At 43.2% G+C, this 26,920-nt stretch overlaps 2 protein-coding genes across 2 annotated transcripts; both read left to right on the forward strand.

The window, feature by feature from the left end:
* The first annotated feature begins 2,180 nt into the window (after nt 1-2,180).
* LOC142210191 (C3a anaphylatoxin chemotactic receptor-like) lies at nt 2,181-3,383 on the forward strand. Its single transcript, XM_075279216.1, has one exon. It carries the CDS (start codon nt 2,181-2,183, stop codon nt 3,381-3,383), a length of 1,203 nt encoding a protein of 400 aa, XP_075135317.1.
* A 19,148-nt stretch (nt 3,384-22,531) lies between these two features.
* LOC142209204 (N-formyl peptide receptor 3-like) lies at nt 22,532-23,993 on the forward strand. The gene is made up of 3 exons (XM_075278134.1): nt 22,532-22,587; nt 23,015-23,505; nt 23,560-23,993. The coding sequence occupies exons 1-3, from the start codon at nt 22,532-22,534 to the stop codon at nt 23,991-23,993; spliced, it is 981 nt and encodes a 326-aa protein (XP_075134235.1).
* The last annotated feature ends 2,927 nt before the right edge of the window (nt 23,994-26,920 follow it).

Raw genomic sequence — 26,920 nt, forward strand, 5'->3', positions numbered from 1 at the left:
AACTTCTATTGCCGAGGCCGGAGGGGTGTTTGGAGGGTGATGGTGGTGATTTGGGGTGAGTGACGCACTTTTAAAGTAGCCTATTGCACCTTCCTGGGAAATATCTAGGTGTGTGTGAAATGTCACCCAAATCCATTCTGCCGTTTGGCTGTGATTGAGGAACAAACATCCAAACATCCAAACACACACAAACTCACAAACCCACAAACTCACAAACATTCACCTTTATAATATAAATAGGATAAATAAGACCTCAATAATGATCTCTCTCTAGCACCACCTTATGGAAGGAGCCCCCTATACATCAATACCTGATATTCAAAGAAACCAAAGAGCATAATCTGGGAATAATATCCGAGCCAGGAAATCTCCTCCAGAAGGAAGAGGCTCCGTCCACAGACAGATGTCTCCAGATTGTGGTCTCATAATCTTTTCTATCAATGAAGTCTTATTTTCTTATTCCTTAGGTTATGTTTTCATGTTTGGCATTGAGTTTGAGGTGGATTTATTATTGTTATGTCTTACACCCTCCTCTACCGAGTTTCCTATAAATCCTATACAGCCTTTAAAAGGAGTCTATCATTAGATTTTACCAAATTTCCCTAACAAGTTGGAATAGCCTTTAGATAGACTCTTCTAGCTCTACCCTTCTTTATCTTTTCTTGAATGTCATTTTTGAAATAAAGACTTTATTCTTATGTGCAAATTCCGTGCCCTGAGCACAGCCCCGTCATCCCCAGTATTCGGCCTCCTGCTTCTGTTACACATCCCTTCATGTGAGGACATCCATCTCTACTTATTCTTCTCTGCCTCAGCGACAGAACCCCTGAGTACAGCTCATGTGTAACAGAAGCAGGAGACAGTAGACTCAGGATGACGGGGCTGTTCTCGGGGGAACAGAAATTGCAAATAAGACTAAATTCTTTATTTCAAAAACTGTCTTTCTAAAGGTTGTTACAACATGTTTTTAGGGAAATTTGTGAAAATCTGATGCTACACTGCCTTTAAACTACTACTATAAAGAGAATAAAAGTATCAGAATAGACAGACATGAATGTAATCAGAAAGTAACATACAGGATGTAAAGTTCTGGAATGTTCTACAATTCTCTTTTTCTTTGAGATCTTCTCTGCAGTGAATAGAAAAATATAGTTTATATCCAGAGGATGACATATAGACAGCTGGGGGGTTGTAAAAATGTATAAGTGTAGTCCGGTCTATGGAAACAGAGTGTTTGGTACAATGTATCAGTGTGTCGGTGTATTGTAGTGTAAGCAATGGTGCACTTGCAGGTCCTATAGCAGTGGGGTCCCCCTTGGGACAGTCCAGTATTTTGTAGGTTATCCTGCTGTTCAAGCCACCCCTCTATGTCACAGCTACAACTCATCTGTGTCCTCTGCGTGCAGATAAGTTGAGTACAATAGTGATGCTGTCCGCTCCCTGTATCACTATTCGGCTGCTCTGTTGTCTCTACTACCTGTATACTGCTTGGGAACAGCAGGCGCTATATAGTGATGTTACTTACATCGCACCTGTTGCTCCCTGAAGCTGCCGAAGCCAGAGACAGAAGGCAACAGGGGAATGGGGGAAGGTGAGTATTAAGTTGTTTTTTGTTTTTTTTTCTTCTTTAATTGATACTGGGGTGGGGGAAACCTGGGAAGGGGACATTATATTGTGGAGGGGGAGATTATATTATAAAGTCTTAGGGGACACCAAGGTTGGACAGGTTAATATATGAGGAGCCATTGAGAGGGGTCTTTTAATGTTTGGTGTCTCCGCAGGGGCATTTGATACTATGATGGGTCACTGAGGGGCATTCTACTGTACCCCTGTATGAGGGTAGGTGAGGGGCATCATACTATGTGGGAGACATTGCCAGAGCATTATCATTTGTGTGGGTCAGGTATTTTTAATGGGTGTTGATGGAGGGGGCATTTATGAAACCTTTTGACAGGGCCCACCAATGTGTTAAAAATGGCCCTGATACATTTTGGAATATGATGACAGGCTAGGAAGGAAATATCTGTACTTGTTATACATTTCCACAAAGATGAAGTCCAGATCAGTTGCCCCAATTCTTGTTGTTGGTTACCTAGGACTATAGTGTGACTTTACTGCTTGCAAACAGACTTATCAGAGTAGCAGAGGATCCTCCGGTGGTCCCGGGCTCTAACACAATAATGTACCAGACAAAGACACCCCCATCTGAAGGGTCCTGGGGTCTATTTCCTGGGGGTTCTCGGATGGTGGGCCCCAGAACCATTTTATCTGGTGGGCCCAAGGAAACTCAGTCTGACACTGGAGATACTTTGTTTATTGTTTCTCACTTTCTTGTATACCCTGGTGTACAAAATAGATATTTAAGACGATATAAATTCTTCACGAGCCTAACCTCTACCCTGTCTTGTCTTCCAAGGTCACGTGTCTACAGAACCGTAGAGGATACACTAGACCTTTACAGGAAGCTGTACATTGCTTTATTCAGCCTCATTTTCATTCTTGGGATTATCGGTAATGGATTAGTCATCTGGATTGCCGGATTCCGGATGAAGAAGACAATCAGTGCCGTGTGGTTCCTCAGCCTGGCCATAGCGGACTTCTTATGTTGTATGTCTCTTCCTCTGCAGATTGCACATTGGGCGTACGTTATTACATACCCAAACATTTCTCTCTGCATATTCAATGCTATACTATTCACTATAAACATGTGCACCAGCATTATTACCTTGACCGCCATGAGTATTGACCGCTGTGTATCCGTCATTTGGCCACTTTGGGCTAGGGTTCACAGGACACGTAGACTAGTGAGGATCACTGCAGGAGGCGTCTGGGGGCTGAGTTTTGTCTTGACTGGCTTAATGATGTACTTAGATGTATCATATATTGGTGATGTATCTTCATGGTGTGGAGCCTATACTAACAGTAATTTTACCACAAACTTGAGTGTCGCAGTTCAGATGGTCAAATTAGTTATCATGTTTGTGATCCCTTTTCTCATCATCGTGACCAATTATGTGATCATTTTTCTCACACTTAGAAGAAGTAATAGACCCCAGAGATCTCAGAGACCCTACAGGATCATCACCGCTGTTATATTGGTTTTCTTCATCTGCTGGTCTCCATTCTACATAGTGCCAACAGTACTCATATTCCTTGAAAATTTATATGATATAAGAATAATAATTTCAATATTTGTTATTAACATCCTGGCTTACCTTAACAGTTGTCTCAATCCAATCATTTATGTCTTTATGGGACAAAATATTAAACCTTATTTCTTCAGATCTATCCCCGCCAGGGTGGAAAGAGCATTAAGTGATTATCCCGAGGAGCCGGACAGAGAACCAGGAGATGGTGAAAATATTCTCAATGCAGATGTGTAATATATATTCTTATTACATAAGTGAAAAGAGTTTAACGGGATTAATCAGAATAAGCATATCAGTGCAGATAGATAGGTTAGTGTTACCAGACCCAGCATATCACCCCAGCCCCGCAGAACTTCTGCTCATGGGAATGTGGGCATGTCTCAGATCTATCTATCTATCTATCTATCTATCTATCTATCTATCTATCTGTCCATCGTTTCTTTAGAAATAAAATACTATATTCATTTATAATTTGATAGAAGTCTGTTTTGTGTTATTTTATCTGAAATACTTTATATTTCTGTTATTTTTAATGACTTTGTACATTTCTTCCTGTTTTGATATTTGATTTTTTATATAAAATTATCATTTCCATTAATTGGATTATTATTACTTAATAAATAAAACATATTACAGATATGATGAAGTGTGATCATTGTTTCTATTGGGTGAAGTTTCAGGGGCCATTTCTCCACTTCTATTGGTGATCCATAGACTGGTCAGTTATAGGCAGGGCCAATATAGAGACTAATGCCGGGCAGTGGACATGTCCCCTTGTACTGCTCTCACCTATTATGTATATGTTTCGGCCGGTACCTCCAGATTTCTGATCATCTTAATTCTTGGATGGTGCAGATACACCGGAGTGCGGCTCATGGGGATGTCAGTAAGTAGTCACTTGTGTCTTCTCATAGGACTACGGGGTAATGTGAGAGCTGTCTGTGGGCCGGGCTAGTATAGGTTTATATATCCCATAGACTCCATGACTGCAAAAGTAACCCAAACCCTCCCCCTCCACCCCTGTGCTCACTGTATGTTATGACCAAACATCTCCACTTTCATGTCTTTGGGTTCTGTCCACAGAAATATTAATAAAATTATGGATGTCAGAATAGGACAACTCAAATAAGCATTTTTTTTTTTTAAATTTGCAACATTTAAGATTTTTGTAAAGGTATTTAAAAATAACAAAACCTTTCTAAAGTCGATCTCCCCATCATTGTGCCGATCCACAGAATAGAGATCTTATGTCAATTTTGCTTTAAAGTAAATGGTGTAAAAGCAAAACTGATGGGAAAATGCCTCAAATGTTTGTTTTTTCTTTGTCATTCTGTTATGTCTGTCTCTGAACCAAATAGTAACAAACAGACATATGAAATAAATTGTTTCATTTACAGAGCAAAATAAACATAAATCAGACAAAAATAAGTAAAATGCAAATCAAAGATGGCAGGAGTACAATAGCAGGGGAACTATCCCCCATCCCTCGCCCTGACTAAGCCTGAAAATCGCCAGAGTTATCCTCTAACTAAAGGACGTCTCTCAGGAACTTACATAGAGGTCCCCAGTATTCACCCTCAGGCTAAGGCCCCAGCCTTTATTGGGTATTTCACTGCAGTTATGTCTTCCTAACTACATCAGGGAAGACAGGCTTGCATATTCCAGTGAGAGCCCTCTATTGGTTTGCAACACTGAGGCAGCACCTGACTTCCTAATTACATCATGGAAGACAGATTTGCATATTCTTCCCATGGTCCTTTGTGAAGTGGAGTGCTAAAGGCTTAATGAGTCTCCACACACCTATATGGTGGTCTCTCCCTAAGGAGTGACACTATCCCCTTAACTCAGTAGACCAAGACATTTAGACAATTATACAATTCCAACTTTTTTTCCTAATTTGGAAAAAGCCCTTTACAGTCCCAGTAAACAATTATATCCAGCTCACCATATATTCCGCAAGGCTTTAGTATTGTGTGTCCAGGAGCACGGACACCCTGAAGTCCCTAAGGGTTTCCGAGCTCCTTTCCAGTCCCAGCTTGACTTTGCCCCAGTGCACAAAGGAGAATTTGTGAAGGAATGGTTGGAAGAGTTTAATTTGGAAGAACTGTATTGACCACACAAAGCCCTGACCCGCAACACTCGAGAGATTAGAATGGAAATGGTGAGCCCGGTCTTCTCATTCTGCAACATCACTGTCTGACCTTAGGAGGAATATGCAAATCTGTCTCCCAAGATGTAAATAAGAAGACAGTCTCTATAGGAAGCACCCTGAACATCATGTCCGACTTTCCCAGAAGCCTTTACTGCATAATGTGGAAATTTTACCAAGTCAGTTTCTCAGCTACAGACGCCTGTTTCAGTCTGGTTGGACCTGGTCAGCGCAGCGTAGAGTGAACTGACTTAGTAGAAGTGAGAGGCTGAGAGACCAGATTATGGGGATAATGGAGCAACTATGGCTTTATAAGTCTCCACACACCTAATAGGTGGTCTCTCCTTAAGGAGTGACATTATCCCCATAATCTGTCTGACCTTACAAATGTTCTGCTGCATGAATTTCTACAAATTTATTACATGCTGTAGATAACATATGTAATGGCCGGCCACTGGTGGTCTCTACTATTTGATCTTCCACTTACTACTCTCCCATCTACAACCTGAATCTATCCTTAATGTTATTATTATGCTTCAATATCTTATTCTAAATAGTAAAAAAATCATAGAAATATGTTAATTGCACTGACCCGCAGAAAAAAGGTGGCATTTTTTTTTATCCTTTCCAAAAAATACAGCTAATCCCGCTAAGAACAAGATCTCAGTCGGCAAATTAAGGCTATAAAACTTGCCATGTCCTGAGGGCCATAATGGCTTGTGACTTCAACCCTTTTGCTGCCAAGCACGTAGCTATACATGTTCCCAAGGTGGCACTTCAGTAGCGGAGGACATAGCTGCTACGTCCTCCCTACTAATGCCGATATCTCATGACTGCATGCAGATATCTGGATGGTTTAAGATTCATTTTAAAGATGAGAATCTCATCTTTAAAATTATACCTAGCACTTGCTGATAGAAGTTATAGTGTTTGACCGATTCACTGTTGAATACACTATTTGGCATTGAGATCCAACTGCAGATATCAAATCCCGACTTCATTTCAACAGTGATTCGCTCCAAAACTATAAGTTCTATCATCAAATGCTATATAATATTTTAAAGATGAGATTCTTATCTTTAAAATGCATTTTAAAGCATTGAGATATCTTCATGCAGCCCAGAGATATAGGACTTTAAATTGCCCCCCCCCCCCTCCTGTCTCGGGAAGTATGAGTGAACTATAGCAGAAAGGGAGGGGGGAACAGCCCAGCAGCGTGCACAGTGATAATGAATGATCATCATTATCTGTGCATAACCTGTATGTGACCACAGGAGGGGGGTTATCAGAGACTCTTCTGTCCCTATTAACCCTTCTCCTGCCAATCAGAGAGCATACTATTCCTTTGAGCTCTGATTGTCACATACACGTATAATGTGATTTCCCCTGAGTTTTACTAGTGGGGTATTCTTATATAATACCCTCTAAACATAACAAGGAAGTTTATTGGTGCTGTGACCCAGGCATTTACCATTGTCCAGGTTGCAGCACCAAAAAAAAGTCGCACCAAACACATACACAACACATACAAAGTCATGAATAAAGTTTACATTTCACCCAATCCCTGTCCAAACACATACACAACACATACAAAGTCATGAATAAAGTTTACATTTCACCCAATCCCTGTCCAAACACATACACAACACATACAAAGTCATGAATAAAGTTTACATTTCACCCAATCCCTGTCCTGTCTATACCTGAGCTTTCTACAGTAAAATACATCTCTAGTGATGTCCGTTACACACTAAAATAATAGTAATAACGATTATCACTAGAGATGAACGTATAGATTGCTAAAATTATTATAGGGGGATGGAAAATAACATTTTTATGTAAAGTCCTATTTAATTTGCATGCACAAAATGGGATGGCGCATTTCTTCGATTTTGGCGATTCGTTAACACCCGCCCCTGTAAATATATATATGTGTGGTATGTATGAACTCCTCACATATTGCAGTTTTATGGACAGTGCATTATGTTTGCAGAAAGGGATTTTTTGAGCCGCACTTTAGTGGCAAATTTGAATTTTTGTGCAATTTTTGCTTGCAATCTCTGCTGCAAAGTTGCATGAAGGCGGTTGTATATATGAAGTACTAAGTTGTGTTTTTATATACGGTATGCTTTGTAATATGAAAAAAGTTAGATTTTGGTATCACAGTCACAGTTTGGTAGGTGCAGTATAGATTTTTAACATATTAGTGAATAACAGCAAAATCCTGCCTATCTTCTGTATTCGTGTTTTTGGGAGTCTGAGCTCTTGTTGTAGTTGATGTTTGTGGTACATATAGTATATACAGTCCTATGAAAAAGTTTGGGCACCCCTATTAATCTTAATCATTTTTAGTTCTAAATATTTTGGTGTTTGCAGCAGCCATTTCAGTTTGATATATCTAATAACTGATGGACACAGTAATATTTCAGGATTGAAATGAGGTTTATTGTACTAACAGAAAATGCGCAATATGCATTAAACCAAAATTTGACCGGTGCAAAAATATGGGCACCTCAACAGAAAAGTGACATTAATATTTAGTACATCCTCCTTTTGCAAAGATAACAGCCTCTAGTCGCTTCCTGTAGCTTTTAATCAGTTCCTGGATCCTGGATGAAGGTATTTTGGACCATTTCTTTCTACAAAACAATTCAAGTTCAGTTAAGTTTGATGGTCGCCGAACATGGACAGCCCGCTCTCAAATGATCTGAAAACAAAGATTGTTCAACATAGTTGTTCAGGGGAAGGATACAAAACGTTGTCTCAGAGATTTAACCTGTCAGTTTCCACTGTGAGGAACATAGTAAGGAAATGGAAGACCACAGGGACAGTTCTTGTTAAGCCCAGAAGTGGCAGGCCAAGAAAAATATCAGAAAGGCAGAGAAGAAGAATGGTGAGAACAGTCAAGGACAATCCACAGACCACCTCCAAAGAGCTGCAGTATCATCTTGCTGCAGATGGTGTCACTGTGCATCGGTCAACTATACAGCGCACTTTGCACAAGGAGAAGCTGTATGGGAGAGTGATGAGAAAGAAGCCGTTTCTGCACGTACGCCACAAATAGAGTTGCCTGAGGTATGAAAAAGCACATTTGGACAAGGCAGCTTCATTTTGGAAACAAAAATTGAGTTGTTTGGTTATAAAAAAAGGCGTTATGCATGGCGTCCAAAAAGAAACAGCATTCCAAGAAAAACACTTGCTACCCACTGTAAAATTTGGTGGAGGTTCCATCATGCTTTGGGGCTGTGTGGCCAATGCCGGCATCGGGAATCTTGTTAAAGTTGAGAGTCGCATGGATTCCACTCAGTATCAGCAGATTCTTGAGAATAATGTTCAAGAATCAGTGACGAAGTTGAAGTTACGCCGGGGATGGATATTTCAGCAAGACAATGATCCAAAACACCGCTCCAAATTGACTCAGGCATTCATGCAGAGGAACAATTACAATGTTCTGGAATGGCCATCCCAGTCCCCAGACCTGAATATCATTGAACATCTGTGGGATGATTTGAAGCGGGCTGTCCATGCTCGGCGACCATCTAACTTAACTGAACTTGAATTGTTTGTCCAAAATACCTTTATCCAGGATCCAGGAACTGATTAAAAGCTACAGGAAGCGACTAGAGGCTGTTATCTTTGCAAAAGGAGGATCTACTAAATATTAATGTCACTTTTCTGTTGAGGTGCCCATACTTTTGCACCGGTCAAATTTTGGTTTAATGCATATTGCACATTTTCTGTTAGTACAATAAACCTCATTTCAATCCTGAAATATTACTGTGTCCATCAGTTATTAGATATATCAAACTGAAATGGCAAATACCAAAATATTTAGAACTAAAAATGATTAAGATTAATAGGGGTGCCCAAACTTTTTCATAGGACTGTATACACATTGTATACACCATAAGCTATTATTTTAAATGTATTTTTTATATGAATGTGAGATTGAATATGAATTTTAGTTGCAAATATGTGTTTTAGTGCATGTTTCAAAAAATTATTTGTGTTTGTCACAAAGTTGCATGAAGGTGGATGTGGCTATTGATGACCCATTGAGACATATGTAATCTTCAGGTTGTCTACTTTCAAAAAATATGAAGGGTTTAGGGGTTCACTTACTTTTCATGGTGTGTAATCCCTACATTTTATAGGATGATACTTTTTTTTATCATTTCCAGCTAAAAAGCAGATTTTTGTTCCTTCCAGTTCTAGCGATTTTTGAAGACATGTGCATGCGGGTTCAGGCCATAGTAATATGAATGAGCTCTGCACGTGTTGAACTCTTATTTTAGGAGGTTTAGTGCATATATTTTTTTGTTTGGTTTCCGCTTTTAGCAACTAATATACATTTATTTGCATTTTTTCATAAAACATTCACTTTAAATCAAAATTGCATGAAGGTGCCTGTTCGTATGCAGTAACAAGTGGCATTCTGACAATGCTGCAGGTGTCTACTTTAAGAAAATATATAGGTATGGGGGGTTGGATGCTTTTTTAATGTTGCAACTTAGGTTTGATTTGTCTGTCTGAAAACTATGAAAATTGCTCTGGCTACTGGAGGTGCAAAATTTCTAGAGACCCTTGGCAGTGAAAGGGTTAAGGGGTTAAATAACTTCATACATATAGATTATACATTTGCACACCCAGATATATCAGTGCAACACACAATGAGATCTCTGCAGACGGATGTAGATAATTTCTAGTAAAAAACAAAACATATAGACTTGACTTATATATTCATAGAGGAAAGTGACCGTACAGGAATGTGGTCAGACAGTTCTGTGACTTCTTGGGGAAGTTGATGAGAATAAAAAAGGATAAGGACGAGCGGACTAAAGAGCAGAGACAGAAGTGCGGAGACTCGGTGAGTATTACACTACATGATATCAGATAGATGGGGATCTAGTTCTGTGTGTTTAGGGTTAATATCAGAGGTGTAAATGGATCTCCCGGCACCAGTGATAGATCTTTACCAGAATGTTGGGGTTCTGCTTTATCTATTATAGTATACAAGCAACATCTTATCATACTGAAGAAGGAATAGTAACACGAGACGTTAACAAGGCGTCAACTTTATCTTTCTTTGTGGTCAGCCCCTTCTTGGAGTCAGCATGGCGTCTTCATCTAGGTGTAGCCTCTTCTTCTTGGACATGTCGCACAATTTCTTGGGCCATGATGATTTATGACTTGGGGCCATATCACCATGGAGTCCATAGTCCAGAATTTGAGGGTCTTCCGTTTAATTTTCCTCTTTTTTGCTTCAGAAATGAAAAAGTATCTTTCCTCTTCTCAATGGTGTAACTAGGAATGGTGGGGCACCAAGGCGAACATTTCACATAGACCCCCTGCCATGAGATTTTCCCGCTCAATGTTGGCATTGCTCTGCAGAATGGGGCACAAGGCTGCAGGATTGGTAGAACTGTTCACTTTTCCACTCATTTTGGCACAAAGGTTGAAGAGTCATTAAGGAAGCAACCGGTGATACATTGGAGTCCACTTCTCCTCTCCATCTTCCCTCATAAAATCCAATATCATGTGCGGAGATTAGTTGTCTACATGCTGATTGTGACCAGGTCTGTTATTGCCCACCTCTGGAGCTTTACCTCCCCTTCATCTTTGGTGGAATGGTTACACGAGATCCTACATATCTGGCAAAGGGTAGACCTAATGGCAGCACTAGGTCAGGGTGACAGCACCCGCCAGCTGGAACACCTTTCATTAGTCTTCCATCTTCCATTAGTCATTCTTATCTTCTTTTCAAGTAACCGCTCTCCGGAGCTTTTTCCCTCCCCACTTTCTCCTCCTTTTCCCTTATTTTTCTTTTCTCCCACTCTTGCTAGTTATTGTACTGACTCTTATTTTTCACATGTTCCTTTCTGCTTCTTGTCTTATACATTGATCATATTCATAAAACTCTTTGACGTAAGAAAACGTATCTTTCCTCCACTTACTTTGCATATCCGGTTTGGAATGTTGTTTCAGATACTCATCTCTCATTTCACTCACTACCTGTATTTCCTCCTTAATCTCGAGACTTCCTTGAAGGTGTAATGAAAGTGTAAATGTAAATATAATGACAAGTGGGTCTATTATGTGGCACATGGCCGGCTGTTAGATAATGAAGAACAAAGGTGTACTGATTCATTGTTACCATCAATTGGGCTCGTACAATTTTTGTCTGATTTGTTATATCGAAAACTTAAAATGTTTGGTCATCAAGATAGTCAGTGACTTCTAGTAGCTTACCCCAGGTTGACATAGGAATACAATATATAAAAAAGGTACTTTCCCCTCTATTTATTGTCCCCATGGATGCCACATAAGGTCCACCATTTAATCTTGGATGATTATCTGCAGCCCTCTTATATACAGTACTAGCAGGAGGACCCGGCTTCGCACGGGTATATTACATTTTATGTTTGTGTAGTGGCCCCATAAGAATTGTCCAGTTTTGCACTGATGTATTTTGTATGTGGTTTGTGTGTATGTCCATAAGCGTCATGTGATTATGTGTATCTCATTTTGGATATCAGTGAAAAACCTGTGATCAGTTGTTATGGATACCTGGAGTAAAGCTGTATCTAATCCTTCCCCATGTATTACTGTGTTTAGACGCAAGTATCTAATCCTTGTTGGTGTGGTACTGTGTGCAGATGCGTGTATCTAATCCTCCCCCGTGTGGTATTGTGCGAAAGACACATATCTAATCATCCATCAACAAATGAAAATGTGTGCAGACGTGCATATCTAATCTTACAGCATGTGCTAATATGTGCAGACGCCCGTATCTAATCTTACGGAATGTGGTACTGTGTGCAGACACGCATATCTAATCCTCCCCCCTGTGGTACTGTGTTCTGAGATGCCTATGTAATTCTCTGGCATGTGGTACTGTGTGCAGAGGCATGTATCTAATCCTGCCCCATGTGGTACTGTGTGCAGACGCAGGTATCTAATCCTCACCTATTTGATTTTGTGTGCAGTGGCACGTATTTAATCCTTCCAGCATGTGGTATTGTGTGGAGTGGTGTGTAGCTAATCCTCTGGCATGTAGAACTGTCTGCAGATGCGCGTATCTAATCCTCTGGCATGTGGTACTGTGTGCAGATGCGCATATCTAATCCTTCCCCATGTGGTACTGTGTGCTGAGGCACATATCTAATTCTCTGGCAGGTGGTACTGTGTGTAGAAGCATGTATCTAATCCTCCAAATTGTGGTACTGTGTTCAGACGCATGTATCTAATCCTATGGCGTGTGGAACTATGTGTAGGCGCACGTATCTAATCCTACAGCATGTGGTACTATGTGTATATGCGTGTATCTAATCCTATGGTGTGTACAACTGTGTGAAGATGCGCATATCTAATCCTCTGGCATGTGGAGATGTAAGCAGATGCGCGTATCTAATCCTACGGCATGTGGTACTGTGTGCAGACGTGCTTATCCAATCCTCTGGTGTGGAACTGTGTGCAGATGCGCGTATCCAATCCTCTGGTGTGTGGTATTGTTGTTTTTTTGTTTTTTTTTAAATGTAGATTGTGAGCCCCACATGGAGCTCACAATGTACATTTTTCCCTATCAGTATGTCTTTGGAATATGGGATGGAAATCCGTGCAAACACAGGGAGAACATACAAACTCCTTGCAGATGGTTTTTTGCCCTTGGCAGGATTTGAACACCAGGACCCAGTGCTGCAAGGCTGCAGTGCTAACCACTGAGCCACCGTGTGGCCCCACTTGGCGTGTGGTATTGTGTGCAGACGCATGTATCCAATCCCCCGGCATATGGTACTGTGTGCAGACGCGTGTATCTAATCTTCCGGTGTGTGAAACTATGTGCAGACGCACATATCTAATCCTCTGGCGTATGGAACTGTGTGCAGATGTGCATATCTAATCCGCTGATGTGTGGTACTGTGTGCAGATGTGCATATCTAATCCTCTGGTGGTGGTACTATGTAAAGATATGCGTATCTAATCCTCCAGCATGTTGAACTGTGCGCAGATGTGCGTATCTAATCCTTCCCCATGTGGTACTTTGTGCAGACACACGTATCTGATCCTTCAGCGTGTGGAACTGTGTGCAGACGCGCATATCTAACCCTCCGTCGTGTGGTACTGTGTGCAGACGCACGTATCTAATCCTCCCGTGTGGTGTTGTGTGAAGAGGTACGTATGCACTCCTACGGCATGTGGTACTGTGTGTAGACACGCGTATCTAATTCTCCCCCATGTGGTACTGTGTGCTGAGATGCGTATCTAATTCTCTGGCTTGTGGTACTGTGTGCAGAGGTATGTATCTAATCCTCCAAAGTGTGGTACTATCTAATCCTCCCTTATGTGTTATTGTGTGAAGAGGTGCGTATCTAATCCTACGGCATGTGGAACTGTGTTCAGAGGTGCATCTCTTATGCTCTGGTGTGTGGTACTGTGTGCAGACGCATGTATCTAATCCTTCAGCATGTGGAACCGTGTGCAGATGGACGTATCTAATCCTTCAGTGTGTGGAACTGTGTGCAGAAGCGTGTATTTAATCCTCTGGTGTGTGGGACTGTGTGCAGACGCGTGTATCTAATCCTCTGGCGTGTGATACTGTGTACTGATCTGTGTATCTAATCCTCTGATGCGTGTATCTCAGTTTGGATATCAGTGTTGTATTGTGCATGTGGAGTGACCGTGTGTATTGCAGTTGGAATATGTGTGAAAATCTTGCAGGTTTGTATTGGCTAAGGGGGGGGGGGGGCATTGTATTTGGACTGCTGTATCTCAGCAACGGTACGTCCGAGCGAGTTGGAGTCTCATGTTAAACCTTCCCCGATATCTGAAGTATCTCTGTACCAAATTTGGTGAAGATCGGTCCAGTCATTTGGTTTGCATTAGAGAACAGACAGACAGACAAGAATTCATTTTTATAATATAGAGAGATGGTTAGGACTAGAGATGAGCGAGTAGTGAAATATTTGAGATTCGATATTTGTTTCGAGTAGAATGAATGTCGAATCCCATTATAGTCTATGAGGAAAAAATGCTCATTTCAGGGGAAACCACAATTCGACTAAAGGAGAGTCACCAAGTCCACGAGTAGCAGGAGGAGAGAGTTTAGGAGGACTCCATATAGTCTATAGGATCTGTGCGCTTTAAATGCACAGCGCTTGCAGTTGTGCTGATATTCCATTCGGGGGTCCTCCTGTGGACTCCTTCCAGTTGGGAGGCAAGCGCTAATGTGAACCGGCCCATACTCGTCCTGCAGAACCAGCATTGATTGGCTGAATACTATACAGTGTATAGCATTTGCAAATCAACACTGGTTCTGCAGCAGGCTCGTCTTTACTAGTCAGGAGAGCTGGCAGCTTGCGGTTATGCGGGAGCTGACTTTTTTGTCATAGGAATGCATTGAGCAGCATTGATTGGCCGAATGCTGTGCACAGGCCAATCAACGCTGGTCAATGCATTCCTATGAGAAAAGATCAGCTACCGCATAACAACAAGCTGCCAGCTCTCCTGACTAGCAAGAACGAGCCTGCTGCAGAACCAGTATTGATTTGCCGAATGCTAAAGCAGAAAAATCTGCCTGAAGCAACTGTTGAAAATATAAACCAGTTTTTGGCACTGAGCCAAGCAAGAATTCAAAGGGACTAAACCTTTCCTTTCCTGTTAGATCAGTATGACTAGAACACAGTATCAGTGGTAAGGTCTCTACCCAGATCAGTGTCTAGAAACATCTGCAGCTTTAACTTAATGGTCCCACCAAATCTGTCTACTTTACCACGTTTGTGGATGACATGGGGTGTTTAGTGTTTGGGTGCCCAATTATTTATCCTGTGAAATGGGAACCTCTGTCACTTTCTATCACCTCAGCAATCCCGCGTCTGCAGACTATTTCGGACAATATTTTCTTGGCAGTGTTTTTGGCGCTGGCTGCAGTCACTGTCCAGGCTTCTGGCCAACCAGAAAATGCATCAATGGCTACAAGGACTCATGTTCCTACCTTATGTAGCTGTATGTAATTCACCTACAGTCTGTGGAGTAGGTGCCGGTGGTTTCGGTTTGTCTAGAAGGTGCTGTCACTGCCTTCCCAGATTTGTGTCTCGCACAAGTAAGACAACCAGGAGCAAATTTGTCAAAAAGAGTCTGAATTCCTGGAGCAAAACAATATTGTAGGACTAAAGTGCTCACTTTACAATGGCACAGACAAAACAAGACAAACAGAATGACGGTCACCAGACATTGACACCTCTCACAACCTCCACAAGATGCAGCTTTTGCCTTTTGACCAAGGAGTCAGAGACCTCGGGGCAGCGGGACCAGGACAAGAGATTCCCGGACTTACTATGTAGCTCTCAGGTGTCCGGGTCGGCTTTTATCTGCTTCAGCACAGATACAATCATTCACTGACATTCTAGGTGTAGTCTCTTCTTCTTGACCAAAATTCCTTGAGTCCTGATGATTCCATCATAATGATCCATCTGAGATATATAGACATTCCAACAACATATCACAATGGAGTCCATAGTCCAGAATATGAGGGTCTAATATTTCACAAGTATATCAGATCATGGAGTATTTGTTCCAAGGATAATTTTTGTAGCCTCCGAGAACCTAAAGTCTCAACAAAGTGTAGGTGAAGCCCCGCCACTCTTCCGGAACATTCTATTACCAATAATATATATATATATATATATAGTGGGAACCCTGTAAGATCAGCACTTAGAGAGGTTCTCCAGCCCAATTAGGGGTTTTCATACCTTGGGATGGATGGATAGATAGATAGATAGATAGATAGATAGATAGATAGATAGATAGATAGGAGATAGATAGATAGATAGATAGATAGATAGATAGATAGATAGGAGATAGATAGATAGGAGATAGATAGATAGATAGATAGATAGATAGGAGATAGATAGATAGATAGATAGATAGGAGATAGATAGATAGATAGATAGATAGATAGATAGATAGATAGATAGATAGGAGATAGATAGATAGATAGATAGATAGATAGATAGATAGATAGGAGATAGATAGATAGATAGATAGATAGATAGGAGATAGATAGATAGATAGATAGATAGATAGATAGGAGATAGATAGATAGATAGATAGATAGATAGATAGATAGATAGGAGATAGATAGATAGATAGATAGATAGATAGATAGATAGATAGTATTCTTCGTGCACATTCGAGCTGGATGTACTTACATTATTACACGGCCCTCTACTGCACTGTCATGATGATTACAATCCTACTAATATTATAAGTGTGAAAGTTTGTGTGTTTGGATGTTTGGATGTTTGTGAGTTTGGATGTTTGTTCCTCAATCACGCTAAAACGCCTGGACAGATTTGCGTGCAATTTTCCACAAACATAGTTTTCCCTTAGGATTGAGTCACAGGCTACTTTTGGTGCCACTAAACAACATGGCTTCCTAGCAGGAGACTCACAAAAGCAGGACTCCTAGCCCCAGCTATAGACTCACACACACTGTCTGGCATTTCCTGCCTCAACCTGCCTGCACACTCCTTACTGTCACCTCAGGAGTAGCCCTCACTCTACTCACTCACATTTACATATAGCTTTCCACTATACAACAGATCACATTGTCTGTATCACGACATACACAATACAACACATCACATTGTCTGACACAATACAACACATCACATTGTCTGACACAATACAACACATCACATTGTCTGTATCACGACATACACAATACAACACATCACATTGTCTGTATCACGACATACACAATACAACACATCAAATTGTCTGTATCACTCCATACACAATATAACACATCACATTTGCTAGCCCACCAAACTTTTTAAAGCACTTTTACAGTTTCATACGTCTGTGTCCGCCCAATTCTAAAATCACCGCAGACGAAGTCGCGGGTAAAAGCTAGTATATAATAATTAGAGATGAGCGAACAGTGTTCTATCGAACACATGTTCGATCGGAGATCACGCTGTTCGCCATGTTCGATTCGAATCGAACACCGCGTGGTAAAGTGAGCGAAAACTCAATTCCCCTCCCACCTTCCCTGACGCTTTTTTTGCTCCAATAACAGCGCAGGGTAGGTGGGACAGGAACTACGACAACAGGGACCTTGAAAAAAAAATAGGAAAATGCCATTGGCTGCCGAAAACATGTGACCTCTGATTGATAAGAACAGCGCCGCCCAGTTTAGCGTCATTCTGAGCTTTCACTTGGTCACAGGCGGAGGTCTCCATCAATTTAGATAGGGATTAGATTCTGGTAGGCAGGGATAGGATAGGATGGGAGAGGAGAAGAAAACCAAGAGCTCTTTTACGAGCTACATACAAGGGAGAAGCTTGTCAGTGTCCATCACAGTAACATGGCATTGACAGGCTCTATCTGCGCAACCCATCTTTTCGCAGTGTGGATGATCCCGAGTGGGATACACTGAAAGTGTATTCCCATATACCCTATATACCCCCAATCCACATTCCAACAGTGTGCACCCCCACCCCCACCCCTGAAACTAACTGGAATACATTGTGTGTAATCCCCCAACAATAAAATTGGGGCTACATACACCCTCCATTTTTTGCTATTGGCATATAGTGCCAGGGTCTGACTGGTAATTGAAAAAAGATATTGGGGCCTTCATACCACCCTCAATTCCTGCTATTGGCATATAGTGCCAGGTTCTGAGTGTTAATTCTCCAAATACATTGGGGCCTGCATACACCCTCAATTTATTGGTATTGGCATATAAACCAAGGTTCTGGGTGTGTTTAAGCCAGAAAACCATATTAAAATGCGCAAGGCTCCCGGGAAGGGACGTGGGCGAGGTCGGGGAATGCTTCTGGGGAGCAAGTTAGTGGTGAAGCCACAGGGCGTCCCGTGCCTACTCCTGTGGGGCAGCAAGCATTGCGCCGCTCCAAAGTGCCAGGGTTGCTTGCCACATTAACTAGGCTGCAGGGTACAAACCTTACTAGGCCCGAGAACCAGGAACAGGTCTTGCAATGGCTGTCGGATAACGCTTAAAGCACATTGTCTACCAGCCAGTCAGCCTCTACCTCCTCTCCTCCTCCTACCCAACAGTCTTGTCCTCCTTCCTCCCAAAATTCCCAATCTTCCCAGAACAATAACCCCAACTGTCCCTGCTCCCCAGAGCTGTTCTCCGCTCCTTTCACTGTCCCTCAACCTGCCCCTCCATTTCACGATTCCACGGAGCTACCAGACGAGTATCTGTGTACAGATGCTCAAACACTGGAGGCTCCTCCATCTCCTGTCGATTTGGTGGCAGATGACCAGCAACCCAAGCTCATCGACGATAATGAGACACAGTTGCCATCAGGGCAGCCAGTTGCCATGAGTGTTGTGCAGGAGGAGAAGGTGAGACAGGAGTTGGAAGAGGAGGTGGTGGACGACGAGGACACTGACCCCACCTGGACAGGGCGGATGTCAAGCGAGGAAAGTAGTGTCGATGTTGAAGCAGGTGCAGCGCCAAAAAGGGTAGCTAGAGGCAGAGGCAGAGGTCAGCTGCTTCGCCGAAGCCAGGCCACACCCGGAATCTCCCAAGATGTTCCCTTTTGTACCCAGCCCAGAAAAACTCCCACCTTGAGGGCACATTTGTGGAGTTTTTTCAAGGAATGTGCCGAGGACAAATATAGTGATGTCTGCACAATTTGCCTCTCGAAATTGAGTAGGGGCTCTGAGAAGAGCAACCTGTCCACCACTTCAATGCACCGTCATTTGGAATCCAAGAACTGGAGTCAGTGGCAGACAGCAACGGCAGGACAAACGTCGCCCACCGTTCATGCTACTGCCTCTGCCTCTGCCACTGCTCACAGTGCTGGCGATGCACTCCAGAAGATGAGCCAGGGCACCACTTCATCTGCCTCCACCACTTTGTTGACTTCTCCCTCATCCTCCCCTGTTCCTGTCTTATCTCCTTCTCCTGCACCATCTCATGCACCATCAGGCGCTTCTTTACACCAACCCACCATCTCTCAGACATTTGAGCGCTTGCAGAAATACACCGCTAACCACCCACACACGCAAGCCTTGAACGCCAACATCACTAAACTGCTGGCCCAGGAGATGTTGGCGTTCTGGCTTGTTGAAACTCCGGCCTTCCTGGACCTGATGGCAAGTGCGGCACCTTGCTATGCCGTCCCTAGCCGTCACTACTTCTCCCAGTGTGCCGTCCACACCTTGCACCAGCACGTGTCACTCAACATCAGGCGGGCCCTAGGTTCCGCGCTTTGCACAAAGGTCCACTTGACCACCGACGCGTGGACAAGTGCATGCGGACAGGGACGCTACATTTCACTGATGGCACACTGGGTGAATGTAGTTGAGGCTGGGACTGCTTCCCAAACTGGGCCGGTGTACCTCGTCTCCCCGCCTAACATTCCTGACAGGGACACGGGAACAACACCCTCCTCCTTCTCCTCCGCTGCTGTTAGATTGACCCCAGCTATGAGTTGGAAACGTTGCAGAACTGGCATTGGTAGACGTCAGCAGGTCGTGCTGAAGCTGATCAGCTTGGGGGACAGACAGCATACTGCCTCCGAGGTGAGGGATGCCCTCCTCGATGAGACAGCAATATGGTTTGAGCCGCTGCACCTGGGCCCAGGTATGGTCGTTTGTGATAACGGCCGGAATCTGGTAGCAGCTCTGGAGCTTGCCGGACTCCAACATGTTCCATGCCTGGCCTACGTCTTTAACCTAGTGGTGCAAAGTTTTTTAAAGAGCTACCCAAATGTGCCGGAGCTACTGGTGAAAGTGCGGTGCATGTGCTCCCACTTTTGCAAGTCGAAAGTAGCCGCTGCTAGCTTAAAAACACCCCAGCAACGCCTGCATGTTCCACAACACCGGCTTTTGTGCGACATCCCCACACGCTGGAATTCAACTTATCACATGTTGAGCAGAGTGGTTGAGCAGCAGAGACCTTTGATGGAATACCAGCTACAAAACCCTAGGGTGCCACAAAGTCAGCTGCCTCAGTTTCTCAGCCATGAGTGGCCATGGATGAGAGACCTTTGTGACATCCTACGGGTCTTTGAGGAGTCCACAAGGAGGGTGAGCTCTGAGGATGCGATGGTGAGCCTTACAATCCCACTCTTGTGTGTGCTGAGAGAATCCCTGATTGACATCAGGGATAACTCAGATAACACAGAGGAGTTAGGGATAGCATCCGATCCGTCACAGCTGGAGAGTAGGTCCACACATCTGTCCGCTTCACTGCGTTTAATGGAGGAGGAGGAGGAGGAGGAGGAAGAAGAGTTGTCCGATGATGTGATGGTGATACAGGAGGCTTCCGGGCAACTTCGAATCGTCCCATTGTTGCAGCACGGATGGGTAGAAAGGGAGGATGAGGAGGAAATGGAGATTGAACTTTCCGGTGGGGCCAGAGGAGTCATGCCAACTAACACTGTGGCAAACATGGCTGACTTCATGTTGGGGTGCTTTACAACTGACAAGCGTATTGTCAAAATAATGGAGGACAACCAGTACTGGATCTTTGCTATCCTTGACCCCCGGTATAAAAACAACATCTCCTCTTTTATTCCGGTAGAGGGGAGGGCCAATCGCATCAATGCTTGCCACAGGCAATTGGTGCAGAATATGATGGAGATGTTTCCAGAAAGTGACATTCGGCGGCAGAGAGGGCAGTTCCTCCAAGAGACTACCAAGTGCTCCCCGGTCCACACAAACAAGGGGCACACTGTCTAAGGTCTGGGACACCTTGATGTCACCCCCTCGCCAAAGTACCACCACTGAGGGTGCTAGTGTCACCAGGCGTGAGAAGTATAGGCGCATGTTGCGGGAATACCTTTCTGACCACAGTCCTGTCCTCTCCGATCCCTCTGCGCCCTACACGTATTGGGTGTCGAAGTAGGACCTGTGGCTTGAACTTGCCCTATATACCTTGGAGGTGCTGTCCTGTCCTGCCGCCAGCGTCCTATCTGAGAGGGTGTTCAGTGCAGCCGGTGGCATCATCACTGACAAGCGCAGCCGGCTGTCAGCTGAGAGTGCCGACCGGCTCACTTTGATAAAAATGAACACCCACTAGATAGAGCCTTCATTTTCGTGCCCACCTGTGTAAAGCACCCCAACATGAAAGTCGATGTCTGTGCTCAACCTCTCCAATTCCTCCTCTGCATCCTCATACTCATCCACCATAAGCGTTGCACAATTCTGCTCCTACTAGGCTCCCTCCACCCTGATTTCCCAACACTCTGCTGGTTAGAGGCTCCCTCCACCATGAATTTCCCAAAACTCTGCTGGTTAGAGGTTCCCTTCACCATAAATTTCCCAAAACTCTGCTGGTTAGAGGCTCTTTCCACCATGTATTTCCCACAACTCTGCTGGTTAGAAGCTCCCTCCACCATGAATTTCCCAAAACTCTGCTGGTTAGAGGTTCCCTCCACCATGAATTTCCCAAAACTCTGCTGGTTAGAGGCTCCCTCCACCATGAATTTCCCACAACTCTGCTGGTTAGAGGCTACCTCCACCATGAATTTCCCACAACTCTGCTGGTTAGAGGCTCCCTCCACCATGAATTTCCCACAACTCTGCTGGTTAGAGGCTACCTCCACCATGAATTTCCCAAAATTGTGCTGGTTAGATGCTCCCTCCACCATGAATTTCCCAAAACTCTGCTGGTTAGAGGCTCAATCCACCCTGATTTTCAAAAACAATGCTGGTGCCAACCTCAACTCACTACAAGGGCCAAATACACTGCTGGTGCAAGGCTCTCCTCACTCCAAGTACCCTATACAATGCTGGTGACAGGCTCTCCTCACTCCAAGGGTCAAATACACATGTTTCAAGGTGTTTTCCTACTGTCAGAGATGTGGTATTGAGTGTGTAAATTGTGTAGTTGTTAGGCTGTGATAGTGGGGTAATAGAGGGTCTTTGGTGTGTTAGATGCCCCCAGACATGCTTCCCCTGCTGTCCCAGTGTCATTCCAGAGGTGTTGTCATCATTTCCTGTGGTGTCATAATCGACTTGGTGACCCTCCTGAGACGGATTTGGGTTTCCCCCTTAACGAGTATATGTTCCCCATAGATTATAATGGGGTTCGAAACCCGTTCGAACAGTCGAACAGTGAGCGGCTGTTCGAATCGGATTTCGAACCTCGAACATTTTAGTGTTCGCTCATCTCTAATAATAATCTATTATTTCTTTATTATCATATAATTATTAGTATTTTATTTCTTTCCTTTTTAGATAAGACGTCTGAATGGATCCTGATCTGTATGACTCGACCTCACCTAGTACAAGTCCGGATTATGACCAGTAAGTTTAAAGCACAGACAAGCTATCTCTCAGGTCACTGTGTTGTATGTGCTGGTCACATGCTGGGACTCGCTGGACCAACAAGACGAATCAGTGACCTCAATGGCTGCTGTGGACACTCTCAGCACTATAGGACTATACCGCTGTTGAAAAGACTTATCAGAGTAGCAGAGGCTCCTCCGGTGGTCCCGGGCTCTATCACAGTAATATACCAGACAAAGACACCCCATCTGAAGGGTCCTGGGGTCTATTTCCTGGGGGTTCTCAGAATCATTTTATCTATTGGGCCCAAGGAAACTCAGTCTGACACTGGAGATACTTTGTTTATTGTTTTTCACTTTCCTGTATACTCTGATGTATAAAATAGATATGTAAGATGATATAAATTCTTCATGAGCCTAACTTCTATCCTGTCTTCTCTTCCAAGGACAACTAAGGCAACATGTTACAATTCGAGCAGCTGCAGGGAAATTGTATACATTTCCCAGAAGGTGTCATTTACCTTATACAGCATCATCTTTGTCCTTGGGATTATCGGTAATGGATTAGTCATCTGGATTGCTGGATTCAAGATGAAGAAGACAATCACTGCCATGTGGTTCCTCAACCTGGCCATAGCGGACTTCCTATTTTGCTCTTCTCTTATCCTGCAGATTGCACAGTGGGCAGAGATTTTTGTAACCGTTGACATATCTGCTGTCTGCGTATTGGCAACTATACTATTCACTATGAATATGAGCGCCAGTGTTCTTCTCCTGACCGCCATGAGTATTGACCGCTGTGTATCCGTCATGTGGCCATTTTGGGCTAGAGCTCACAGGACACGTAGACTAGTGAGGATCACTGCAGGAGGCATCTGGGGGCTGAGTTTTATCTTGACTGGTGTAATGGTTTACTTAGATGTAAGAAATTATACAAGTATAGATGACTGGTGTATGGACTATACTGCTCTTAATTTCACTACTACCCTAGATGAGTTAGATCAGTGGCTCAGGTTAGTTATAATGTTTGTGATCCCTTTTCTCATCATCTTGACCAGTTATGTGATTATTTTCATCAAACTTAGAAGAAGTCATAGACCCCGGAGATCTCAGAGACCCTACAGGATCATCACCGCTGTTATATTGTGTTTCTTCATCTGCTGGTTTCCATATTACACATTACCAATATCATTGCAGTTTTATAAAACAGACATTAATTTCTATTCAGAACTTACTACTATTACCATTCTGGCTTATCTTAGCAGTTGTCTCAATCCAATCATTTATGTTTTTATGAGCGAAAATATTAGAGCTGATTTCTTCAGATCTATCCCGGCCAGGGTTGAAAGAGCATTAACTGAACATCCCGATGACCTGAGCAGAGAATCAGAGAATGGTGACAATACTCTCAATACAGATGTGTAAAATATATTCTTTACATATGTGCATGGAGGATGCAGCTTGTGTCTGTCTCCATCTTACATTACCGTCTCAGACGTTACTCAGAGCTCCTCATCCCCCTCCTTGGCAGAAAACTGTTATCTGTAATAGGATGAAACTTCTTGTCTGCGCCTTATCCACTTGTGATGTGACAAAATGTATGTTGCAACTTTATACCCAATCATGATATGCTAATTATATTAATTACACCTTCTCTTTGTCTATACAATGTATAACCCCAATTACAATGTATTTACACCCCACCCGTCCATCAATCCTCATCAAACCTGGATGGGAAGGCATTAATTAACCAGAGCCAGCACGGCTTTATGACCAATTAATCTTGTCAGACTACCCTAATTTCCTTCTACAACAAAATCACTGAATGGTTGGACCAAGGGAATGCCGTGGACATAGTATATCTTGACTTCAGTAAGGCATTTGATAAAGTATCACATAACCTTCTTATTGAAAAAATGATTAAGTATGGATTTGACAAAAAATCAGTTAGGTGGATTCACAACTGGCTTAATGATCGGGCACAACGAGTAATACTAAATGGCTACACATCGGACTGGAAGAAAGTCAAAAGCGGGGTGCCACAGGGCTCTGTTCTGGGCCCAGTACTTTTTAATATCTTTATAAATGATCTGGACGATGGAATTATTGGGGAACTCATAAAATTTGCAGATGATACGAAGATAGGAGGAATAGCCAACACTAGAGAGGAGAGAGAGTGTATTCAAAAGGACTTAGACACACTGGAACAATGGGCTGAGGCCAACAAAATGGTATTTAACAGGGACAAATGCAAAGTTCTACATCTGGGTAACAGAAATGTAAAAAACATATATAGTATGGGAGGAATAGAACTAAGTGATAGCAGAGGGGAAAAGGACTTGGGCATAATAGTAGATCACAAATTCAACATGAGCCAACAGTGCGGTGCTGCTGCAAAAAAGGCTAATACAATTCTGGGATGTATTAAGACAAGCATTGAATCGAGATCAAGAGAGGTCATTATTCCGCTGTACTCTTCCCTGGTCAGACCACACCTGGAATACTGTGTACAGTTCTGGGCGCCTCAATTCAAGAAAGACATCGATATATTGGAGCAAGTCCAGAGAAGAGCAACCAAAATGGTGGAAGGTCTGCAAACCATGTCCTATGAGGAGCAGCTAAAAGAACTGGGATTGTTTAGTTTGCAGAAGAGAAGGCTGAGGGGAGATTTAATAGCAGTCTACAAATATCTGAAAGGTAGTCACAGTGCAGAGGGATCTCCCCTATTCTCATTAGCACAAGGAAGTACAAGAAGCAATGGGATGAAACTGAAGGGAAAGAGATACAGATTAGACATTAGGAAAAACTTTCTGACAGTGAGGGGAGTGAGAGAGTGGAATAGGCTGCCACGGGAGGTGGTGGGCGCTCCATCAATGGAAATCTTCAAGCGGAATCTGGAGAAACATATAGCTGGGATGATTTAGGGAAACCTGCACTCGCAGGGGGTTGGACTCGATGGCCCTTGAGGTCCCTTCCAACTCTACCATAAGAAATAAGAAATAAAGACCAGAATCCATATTGGTGACATAATTCTAACTTGTGTCTGTGTGTTTCTTTGGGCGCTCATATAACAATTGTACTAATTTGTACTTTAATACATTCATATTTACTGCAAATTGCACTGACAGAAATTGCATCCCTTGGGCGGGCCGGAGGTGTCTTGCTACTCATCCTTATAAGCAGACAGGGAGACAACCGGACAAGTTGGAAAGATGGAAACTGCCCTAAAATCTGCAAGGTAAGGAGCCATAGCCTTACTACTTCTACCTTCTGCTTTCCTCTTGTCTTGTGGTCTTTCAATGTCGTGTGAGTTGTAAGAAAAATAAATTTTCTGATCTTTTTAACTCCTTCACGACATCTGCTGTAATAGTACGGTGGATGTTGGGTGTTTAAATCGAGCGACCACCATAGCTGCTAGGTCTCTGCTGTTTTAAACAGCAGAGAACCGTCACTTCTGCCTCCAATCATTGCGCCTACTGATCATGAGCATTCACTCTTCTGGTGCCTCAGTCAAAGCTGACTAAGGTGCTATCTTACTGGTGGTGCATGGGCGCCGTCAATTTGCTGGGGATTGCCGGCATTTGGAGCAAGCACCGGGGCCTGTGTCCCATTACTATGTCTATCAGGACCATTGTGAGGGCTCCCAGGCTTGTCTATAGTATAATTCTGCTGCAGGTTGCTCTAGAAATGCTGTTTCTTTGCACTGCATTACAAAAAAACACACTCACCTGACACTGGAACCCTGTTGTCCCCCCATCTGTGTATGTACGGTCTAATGTCGGAGTCTCATTTTTGGAAATCCTGTACCTAATTTGCATTCACGTGAGGTGCAGGACTCTCAAGAAGAAAATGCTGGCATGAGACTGAATGGATACTGGTGGCTGAAAACAGAGTGCTGGGCATGTCTTTGCTATGGCAGACAACTATGGTCTGATCTGGAGACGAGTCACCAAACTAGCTGCAGAAAAAGGAGCATATAATACCACGTGGGGGGTGTACTGAGGACCATATAATAATGTGTGGGGGAGCATACTGTGGAGCATATAATACTGTGTCGGGGCCTGCTGTGGAGCATATAATATTGTTGGGGAGCTACTGTAGAGCATATAATCTTAATTTTTTTTTAAACTATATTTTGGCCCTCCAATGGGTCTGAGGGACAATGAACTGGTTCGCTGTATAAAAAATGTGAGGACCCCTGGTGTACATGTTACTTTCCCATCATGCACTTCAGTACTAAATTCAACAACTCTATCTGGCTCATAAATATAACTCCTATTGAAATGACAGCTCACAGGCTGCACTTACTGCTTTGACCCCTGTCCTTCTGTGCATGTTTTGCTCCCCCATCC

Source organism: Leptodactylus fuscus, chromosome 6, assembly GCF_031893055.1.
Source record: "Leptodactylus fuscus isolate aLepFus1 chromosome 6, aLepFus1.hap2, whole genome shotgun sequence".
Taxonomy (NCBI): Eukaryota; Metazoa; Chordata; class Amphibia; order Anura; family Leptodactylidae; genus Leptodactylus; species Leptodactylus fuscus.

Bases quoted from the DNA above. Each gene is read 5' to 3' on its own strand.
- LOC142209204 (XM_075278134.1), top strand. From the start codon at position 22,532: ATGGATCCTGATCTGTATGACTCGACCTCACCTAGTACAAGTCCGGAT. The intron at 22,588-23,014 runs GTAAGTTTAAAG...TTCTCTTCCAAG, and splicing joins ACAAGTCCGGATTATGACCA to GACAACTAAGGCAACATGTT. The intron at 23,506-23,559 runs GTATAGATGACT...CTACTACCCTAG, and splicing joins AGATGTAAGAAATTATACAA to ATGAGTTAGATCAGTGGCTC.
- LOC142210191 (XM_075279216.1), top strand. From the start codon at position 2,181: ATGTACCAGACAAAGACACCCCCATCTGAAGGGTCCTGGGGTCTATTT.